We start from the raw sequence: 9,859 nt of genomic DNA, 5'->3' as shown, positions 1-9,859 counted from the left end.
ACTAAATAGCTTGACAACTCTTTACGAAATTGTATGATAGAGTGTAATTTTTTTTACTGTAATACTAGGGAGACAAAAAAAAAGTGAGAACTAACCTTATTTAATATTCATTAATTATTAATGAATGCTAAATAAAGCAAGTTCTACCTGTCTTTGGCAAATTTCTTTTGATTACCAAATATTTCTGATTTTTTTATTAATTAAATTCTCTTTTCACTTAGTTTTTTTTTGGGATATATGGCATGCCATTATTATGAAAAATATTATTGGTTAACCACACCATTTGTAATTTCAGTCTTATCAATTACCTTGTATCTCATTTTTTAACACAGTAGTTCAATGGAGGAAGCATAATCTTATATATAATCCAGCATCACCACTGTTGAGTTTTCCATTATGATCAGTAACATGATCTACCTCTTTTGACAATGCTGTGTCTTCATTGTTAATACCGGTTACTTGTGCAGCAAGTTTCTCTTCATTCTCAGCTTGTTCCTTTTGCTGTGCTATCTTCTTTTTTTCCGAGTTTGCTTTGGTCTCACTTTTGCTTTTTGAATACTTTGTTTCATCCTTCAAAGAAGAATATGAAAAAGAAGTAAAGAGAAAACCCAGTATTGCACTCCACGCGATGCCAAAGTCCTTTTGCTGAGGAATCTTTATGTTTGTATCTCACTATATGCCCATTATTGCTGAATACCTTGCAAGCACTATTACACTATTGCTCTCTCTTCGTTTCATTCTGAGAATCCAATCACGCACTGATTCATTTTCTGTTGTTGTGATCATCATATCATGGCTGAAGCACTTCTTGTTGGACCTTTAGTATCTGGCTCCATCAGCCTTGTTCTTAACAGGCTCATTTCACCTGAGTTTGTCAACTCGGCGGTGAACAAGAAGCTGAACCGCGAGTTGGTTGAGAGGCTCAAGACTGCTCTCTTGGCTGCCAAAGCTCTGGCTGCTGATGCTGAGCAGAAGCAGTTTGGAAACGAACTTGTCAGGGAGTGGCTTGATAGTCTCAGGGATGCTCTCTACACTGCTGATGACTTGCTGGACCGTGTCTTCATCAAAGCTCAAATTCGCAAAAAGGTACTCGTTCCCCTTCCTCTCCGCCTTGATTTATCTGCTAGGAAGACGGTGACTAAGATAAACAAGGTGGTTAAAAGAATAGAAGATCTTCAGAAACTTAAAGATAGCCTTGGTCTCAAAGAGATTCCAACGGGTAGCTCCTCATGGAAACCTCCATCCACTTCTCTTGTGAAGGGGAATGTGTACGGCAGGGATGGTGATCAGCAGGCACTAATCAAGATGCTCAATGACAACAATGATCATAACTTGTCAGTCATCTCTATTGTTGGTATGGGCGGGGTTGGTAAAACTACTTTAGCACAATGCCTGTACAACAATAAGGATTTGATGGACGGAGTTGATCTGAAAGCATGGATTTGTGTTTCTGAAAATTTTGATGTCGTTGAGACTACAAAGAATGTTATAAAGGGGATCTCTTCTGGTGTTTGTAGTCTTGACAGCTTTGATTTACTTCAACAAGATTTGAAGAAAAAACTGTCAGAAAAGAAGTTTTTCGTTGTTTTGGATGATGTTTGGAGTGAAGATGCTGACAAGTGGAATAGTTTTATCACCCCTTTCCAACATGGGACAAAGGGAAGCACTATTCTCCTAACTACCCGCAATGAAAATGTAGGTCGAATAGTCCAACACTATAACTCTTACACTCTCAAGGAACTGTCAGACGATTATTGTTGGTCTATTTTTGCGGAGAATGCATCCTTTCCTGAATCAAATGGGAGCTCAGAACTGGAAGGAATAGGTAGAAAGATTGTTGAGAGGTGTGATGGCTTGCCGTTTGCTGCAGAAACACTTGGACGCTTGTTGCGCTCAGAGCGTCTTGCTGAAGAATGGAATCAAATACTATCGAGTGACATTTGGGAATTTCCTATGACATACAGTAAGATCGTTCCTGCGTTGTTAATAAGTTACTATCATCTGCCTGCTCATTCAAAACGTTGCTTTGTTTATTGTTCATTGTATCCCAAACATTATAAACTTGATAAAGATGAATTAATCTTGCTGTGGATGGCTGAAGATCTTTTACAATCACCAAGGAGGGGACAGACTCTAGAAGAAGTTGGTTGCGAGTGTTTCGATGGCTTGGTTTCAAGACTATTCTTCAAGCAGGTCGAGAATGATGATGAGAAGTATTTTGTGATGCATGATCTCATGCATGACTTGGCAACTTTTCTTGCTGGGGATCTTTATTGTAGATTCTCAGAAGAACTTGGTGAAAAGGAAGAGATGAGTATTCTAACTCGTCATTTGTCATACGCTGATTCAATCCCTGAAAAATCATTCTCCTCTAATAAAATAAAATCTTTGAGGACATTACTGTATACCGATCATGCAGCTGGTTTCTGGAAAGCACGCGCAATATTGCCACCTCACACATTGTCAAAGAATAAATACCTGAGAGTTTTATCGTTTGATAGACTCAATATATTTCGTGATTCAATAGCTAAATTGATCCAACTGCGCTATTTGGATCTTTCTTGGAGTGATATTGAGGTATTGCCCGAGTCATTGTGCAACTTGTGCAATCTACAAACTTTAAAGTTAGCAGGTTGTTCAAAGCTGACTATGCTGCCCAATGACATGTATAAGCTTGTGAATTTGCGGCATCTTGATATAAGGGATACTCGTCTGAAAGAAATGCCAAAAGGAATGGGCCAATTGAAACAGTTGCACATCTTAAGTTACTACATCGTAGGCAAGTCTGAAGAGAATGGAATCCAAGAGCTAGGAGGGCTTTTAAATCTTCATGCATCACTTGAGATTCGGAAATTGGAGAATGTGGTTGATGCCAATGAGGCAAGGAATGCAAGGATAATAGATAAGAAGCACATTGAGGAGTTATTGTTGAAATGGTCTTCAGGTGATGATATGGTTTCAAACACACATAGTGATGAACAAGACATACTCCAGGGCTTGCAACCGCACCGTGTCTTGAAAGTGTTAGAAATTGATGGATACAAAGGTAAAATATTTCCAGATTGGATGGGGCATTCCTTGTACCAAAACATGACAAGTGTATCTCTCAAGTCTTGCAAGAATTGCTGCATGCTGCCTTCACTTGGACAACTGCCTTCTCTCAATATGAATTATGTTTTATTAACTGTTAAGCTTGTCATGTCCAGTGACTTGTATAATAGAGTGTAAATTTTGTTATTAAATTCTCTTTTCACTTTGTTTTTCTAATATATCGCCATTATTATGAAGAAAATATTATTGGTTAACCAAACCATTTGTAATTTCAGCCTTATCAATTACCTTCAATCTCAGTTTTTAACATAGTACAGTAGTTTAATGCAAGAAGCATAATCTATATATAGTATAATGCCAATGAGCAGTGAAAAGTTTGGCACTTATGTTTCATGTATTTAACACCAAGTGAAATTAACACATTACAAGTTACAAAGGACCTGATCTCTCAAACCTTACCAAAACCTCAGAATTACAAGCTTATAACACATAACACTCTTTTAAACCAAAATAGTTTTACATTGCAACATCCATAGCTCTATGTTGCCCTGCGTTACTCTTTGAACTAATAATCTTGGACACAGATGATGCTGCTTTAAACCTCTTAGTCCTCATTCTCTTCTTGCTCTTTGCTAATCTCTTCTCCAAATCCTTAACCCTTTCTGTCAAATCTGATATCACTTTCAATTGTTCATTCCCAGCATCAAGCAATCTGTCCATCATATTTCTCAGCTTCTCATTTTCTTCCAATAATTCAGCATCACCTTTGTTGAGTTTCCACTATGTTCAGCAACATGATCTAACTCTTTTGATAATGCTGTGTCTTCATTGTTAACACTGGTTACTAGTGCAGCAAGCTTGTCATCATTCTCATTCGGTACTTGCTGTGTTAAGTTCTTTATATTCTCCTCTTCACTATGTGAGTCACCAAGTTCTGCAGCGCTTCTCGCGGACTCCACAATTGACAACTCAGCTTTATTTCCAGTTTCCTCTTCACATTTCAATTGCTGTATCTTGCTGCGCATCGCCTTTCAAGATCTCAGTAACACATATCTGAATAGTACCCAACTTCAGCAGGAGCCTCATTATATTCTCTCCATGTGCGATCCTCTGCTTCTTATCATTTTGTACATCAGAAGAGTGCTCAAACGCTTGAATAGAAGCTTTGACATTAGTCAACTCCTTACTGACTAAGGCTATCTGCTTCAATTTCTTCAATGGCTCTGATCTCCTCACTTGGTAACCGTGATACACAGCTTGAATTAAAATGGCAGCATCAACATCTGATAAAGCCTCTCTCTCCTATCCGCCTTTGCCGGTTGAGTTGCTCGAGTCGGCTTACTAGCCTCTTCCATCATCTTATCTTCTCCATTTTGTGCCTTCTTTTCTTCATTATCTCCAACTGAACAATTCTCATCTGCACCCTTGTCTCCATGGGTCTTATTTTCAGTCACCTGAATGGTTTCCTCTTTTGGTTGAACTTCCTTGCTGACATCTGCTACATTCGCAAGGCTTGAATCCGGCTGCGCTGCGCTACAATACAGAGATTGAGAGACACTATATATAGCAAAGTTCACCTAACAGCCTAACGGCTAGTTATCAAATATAATAGCATAACAGCAACTAACCTATTGCTAACTACCATTTTCATTCTCTTCATTAATAGACATCCCTGAATTCTTTGCTGCCGGTTCAAGAGTAAGACAGGCTGCTTCTGCCATGAATCTGTGACGTAATATTGATCACATTCTCATGAATTTAACGTCTATGCATGCATGTATATTTATAAATTAAAGCAAAGTGGCCGCAGCACATAAAACATAATTCAGATGATCCTCCAGAGAAAGAAGAAGTAATTAATGGAAAATTGCAAAGGAGAATTCACCTAGTGGCCAGTGAAGCTTCGGTGGTGTGCCTTTGACGTTTTACCACTTAATACCATTTTTCCAACTTTCCATATCCTTAGCAAATTCAGGTGTTCATGTATGTCTTCTTCATATCAACATCAAGAAACATTCAAAGGCTATCCATCCCTCATCACTCAACTTTGCCTCCTTTTAATTTGTTAGACTTGGTTGAACTACCATTGCCATTGCGATCGTCATCAAATATTTTGCCTGAAGTTGCTCAGCTGTTATATCATGCAGAAATAAATACATATTTTTGTTCCAAAAAATACACATTATTTTTTAATCCAAATGTGCACTTTTTATGGCATAGCAGTTCAAATATTATACATTACACAAATCCAATTTGGTTGCTCAAAAAAAACTTATCAAAAAATGCAACCAATATTTAAAAAATGCAATCAAATATTTAATCCCTCACATAATATTATACATACACAAATCCAATTTGGTTGCTCAAAATACTTATGATTAGGATATAATATTATGTGATCCAATATTATTTTTCTTATATGAGTACATCGGAAGTGCATTATTGGTTTATTGTTGTGTTCATTTAGTAGATATGACAGCCAAATGCCTTAGAGAAGCAATGATGTTGGAAGAAGAAGAGCTCAGAACTAAGACAAGACAATGAAGCTGCTGAAGTTTCTTAACACTGGAGTGTGAAAATTGATGAAGCTTTTGGAAACAGGCACTGATGTAATTGTCAACTTAGACTGCTTACATTACACTCTTTGGGTACGGCCTTTTACCAAACCTTGCGTTAACTGCCCTTTTTCTTTTTAAATAATTCACTACCTTTATTTTTCAGTGTATCTTGATATAAATTTTAAATATATTACATCATTAATATATCAAATTTCTAGATGATAGATATTCTTGGAGAAAAGAGTGTAGTTAGTTTCTTAAATAAGTAAAATAAACCTTAAGATGATGTAGTTAGTTACCTGTAAGTAAAGCATTGTATCAACTTCGCAGTGATTCAGCTCATTGGCTGTTACTTGTTTGAAAAATTAAATTGTCTCTATGCATCATGTAATTTAAAACGGAAGTAAATAGCCATTTCAACCAAAAAAAAATTTCAAAAATTGGTAATGTTGACCAAAAAAAAGTTTGAAACCTTCCTCAAGTTGTCATTTTAATTTGTTGCATTTCTCGGAATCAAAAACACAAAAATGATCAGTTCCAAACAAACTAAGCATAAGAGATTAAGAAAAATGACCTTGAAGCCAATGAGTAAACACTTTTACCAACCCATTTTAACCTCACACCACCATTATATCATTATATGCATTGAATACTCTGTCAGTCATCCTTTTGATATTTGAATACTCTGTTTCATCCTTCAAAGAAGAATATAAAAATGAAGTAACGTGCAAAGCCAGCTATGCACTGCACTGCTTACAATTATTTTATGTTATCACGTGATGCCAACGTCTCTTTGCTGTATGCCTATTGCAAAATACCTTGCAAGCATTGTTGCAATATTGCTCTCTCTTCCTTACATTCTAATCACTCACTGATTAATTTGCTGTTATTTTGATCTGTATCATATCATGGCTGAAGCACTTGTTGGAGCTTTAGTTTCTGGCTTCGCCAACGTTGTTCTTGACAGGCTCATTTCTTCTGAGTTTGTCAACTTGGTGGTGGGCAAGAAGTTGGACCGGAAGCTGGTTGAGAGGCTCAAGACTGCTATCTTGGCTGCCAAAGCTCTCGCTGCTGATGCTGAGCAGAAGCAGTTTGGAAACGAACTCGTGAGGGAGTGGCTTGATAGTCTGAAGGATGCTCTCTACACTGCTGATGACTTGCTGGACCGTCTCTTTATCAAAGCTGAAATTCGCTGTAAGGCACGCATTCGTCTTCCTCACTTCCTCGATTTGCCTCATAGGAAGTCTAATAGGGAGATGATGACTAAGATAGAAGAGGTGGTTGAAACAATAGTAGATCTTGAGACTCGCAAAGATACCCTTGGTCTCAAAGAGATTCCAACGGCTAGCTCCTCATGGAGACCTCCAACCACTTCTCTTGTCAAAGGGAATGTGTTCGGCAGGGATGCTGACCAACAGGCACTAATCAAGATGCTCAATGACAACGATCATCATAACTTGTCTGTCATCTCTATTGTTGGTATGGGAGGTGTTGGTAAAACTACTTTAGCACAATGGCTCTACAACAATAAGGATTTGATGGACGGGGTTGATCTGAAAGCATGGATTTGTGTTTCTGAAAATTTTGATGTTGTTGAGACTACAAAGAATGTTATAAAGGGGATCTCTTTAGGTGTTTGTAGTCTTGACAGCTTTGATTTACTTCAACAACATTTGAAGGAAAAACTGTCAGAAAAGAAGTTCTTCATTGGTTTGGACAAAGGGAAGCACTATTCTTCTCACTACCCGGAAGGAGAATGTTGGTCCAACAGTTCAAAATTTTAGCTCTTACTCTCTCAAGGAACTGTCGAATGATTATTGTTGGTCTATTTTTGCGTACAATGCATCCTTTCCTGAATCAAATGGGAGCTCAGAACTGGAAGGAATAGGTAGAAATATTGTTGAGAGGTGTGATGGCCTGCCGTTAGCTGCAGAAACACTTGGACGCTTGTTGCGCTCAGAGCATCGTGCTGAAGAATGGAATAAAATACTATCGAGTGACATTTGGGAATTTCGTCTGGCAAATTGTAAGATTGTTCCTGCATTGTTATTAAGTTACCATCATCTGCCTACTCATTTGAAACGATGCTTTGTTTATTGTTCATTGTATCCCAAAGATTATCAATTTGATAAAGATAAATTAATATTGCTGTGGATGGCGGAAAACCTTTTACAACAACCAAGGAGGGGACACACTTTAGAAGAAGTTGGTTGCGAGTGTTTCGATGACTTGGTTTCAAGACTATTCTTCAAGCAGGTCGAGTATGACGATGAGAAGTATTTTGTGATGCACGATCTCATGCATGACTTGGCAACTTTTCTTGCTGGAGATTTTTATTGTAGATTCTCAGAACTTGGTGAAAAGGAAGAGATGAGTATTCTAACTCGTCATTTGTTATACGATCGTTCAATCTCCAAGAAAACATTCTCCTCTCGTGAAATAGAATCTTTGAGGACATCATTGTATATCAACCCCGGATCTTATTTCCATAAAGCACACGCAACATTACCATTTGACATATTGTCAAAGAATAAATACTTGAGAGTTTTGTCGGTTCATACACTCAATATATTTCCTGATTCAATAGCTAAAAAATTGATCCAATTGCGCTATTTGGATCTCTCTTGGAGTGCTGTTAAGATATTGCCGGAGGCATTATGCAACTTGTGCAATCTACAAACTTTGAAGTTAGAAGGCTGTTCAAAGCTGACTATGCTGCCCAATGGCATGTATAATCTTGTGAATTTGCGGCATCTTAATATAAGGGGTACTCCTCTGAAAGAAATGCCAAAAGGAATGGGCAAATTAAAACAGTTGCACACTTTAAGCAACTTTGTGGTGGGAAAGCAAGATGACAATGGAATGGAAGAGTTAGGAGGGCTTATAAATCTTCGTGGATCGCTTAAGATTCAGAAATTGGAAAATGTGGTTGATGGCAATGAGGCAAGGAGAGCAAGGATAATAGATAAGAAGCACGTTGATGAAGTATTGTTGGAATGGTCTCTATCTTCAGGTGATGATATGGTTTCAAACACACATACTGATGAAGAAGATGTACTCCAGGGCTTGCAACCGCACCGTGTCTTGAAAGTGTTGAGAATCAAGGGATACAAAGGGAAAATGTTTCCAGATTGGATTGCGCATTCCTTGTACCAAAACATGACACGTGTATCTCTCAAGTCTTGCATGAATTGCTGCATGCTGCCTTCACTTGGACAGCTGCCATCTCTAAAGTCCCTCCACATTGAAAGTTTTGATGAGCTGAAGAGCATTGGCAAGGAGTTTTACAAGAATGAAGGCCATCAACATTCTTCGCCTATTGCACCGTTTCCCTCACTGGAGTCATTGGAATTTGATAAGATGTCATGTTGGGAGGAGTGGCACTTACCTGAGTCAGAAGCCTTTCCTCAGCTTAAGAGCCTTGAGATAAGAGAGTGTCCAATGTTAAAGGGAGATATGGTTAATCAGGTATTAAAGAGAATCGTTTCTTCCTCATCGGATGTTTCCAAAGTGCGCCAACTGGAAATAGGAGAAGGACAGCATCAAAAGATGAGACTTGCTGGGGATAGTTTAACAATTAGGGGATTTGAATCTGTGACGGAGTATGCATTGAAGGCAAGGATCATCCACCATCTAACTTCCCTCCAAGAAATAGAAATCTCATGGTGTTCATCTGTTGTATCCTTGGGGGGAAATTGTTTACCCAAATCTTTGCAAAAGCTCAGAATATATAGGTGCAGCCAAATTGAATTACTCCAGCAACAACAGAAATATGATTTGGTAGATCTACAGATACAAGAGAGCTGTGATTTACTGACCTCATTGTCGTTGGATGCCTTTCCCAATCTCCAGAATCTGGAGATATTCAGGTGTTCAAATCTGGAATCAGTTTCAGTGTCAAAGCCACCACACGCTGCTCTTCAAAGTCTCACCGTCTATGAATGCCCTAAATTAGTGTCATTTGCAGGAGAAGGACTGGCTGCACCCAACTTGACTCATCTCCGCGTCACAAAATGCCACAAGTTGGAGGCATTGCCACGTGGCATGAATAGTCTTCTCCCAAATCTAGAGTCTCTCCACATACAAGGTTGCCCAAACATTTGCAGGTCGCCAGAGGGTGGTTTGCCGCCTAACCTGAAACAGCTTAGTGTAGGAGGATGCAAGGAACAAGTGAGGGGTGTATCATGGTTGGGCAACTTGGACAACCTCACTCATCTCATGATTCTTGGTGATGGCAGGGAGAGCAGAAT

General features: G+C 38.5%; 1 protein-coding gene and 2 pseudogenes across 2 annotated transcripts; 2 read left to right on the top strand and 1 right to left on the bottom strand.

The window, feature by feature from the left end:
- The first annotated feature begins 245 nt into the window (after positions 1-245).
- On the top strand, positions 246-3,158 carry LOC148572846 (putative disease resistance RPP13-like protein 1). Its single transcript, XM_088504610.1, has 2 exons — positions 246-2,889; positions 2,945-3,158. The coding sequence occupies exons 1-2, from the start codon at positions 793-795 to the stop codon at positions 3,017-3,019; spliced, it is 2,172 nt and encodes a 723-aa protein (XP_088360736.1). The 5' UTR covers positions 246-792; the 3' UTR covers positions 3,020-3,158.
- Positions 3,159-3,514: 356 nt separating this feature from the next.
- Positions 3,515-4,866, bottom strand: LOC148572845 (uncharacterized; annotated as a pseudogene). The gene is made up of 2 exons (XR_015905095.1): positions 4,680-4,866; positions 3,515-4,579 (listed from the first exon to the last, which is right to left on the bottom strand). The product of XR_015905095.1 is annotated as an uncharacterized LOC148572845 (transcript).
- A 1,651-nt stretch (positions 4,867-6,517) lies between these two features.
- Positions 6,518-9,385, top strand: LOC148572844 (putative disease resistance RPP13-like protein 1; annotated as a pseudogene).
- Positions 9,386-9,859: the final 474 nt, after the last annotated feature.

Source organism: Arachis ipaensis, chromosome B2 (assembly GCF_059453495.1).
Source record: "Arachis ipaensis isolate K30076 ecotype BB chromosome B2, ASM5945349v1, whole genome shotgun sequence".
NCBI lineage: Eukaryota > Viridiplantae > Streptophyta > Magnoliopsida > Fabales > Fabaceae > Arachis > Arachis ipaensis.
This window is presented reverse-complemented; position numbering and strand designations above follow the sequence as displayed.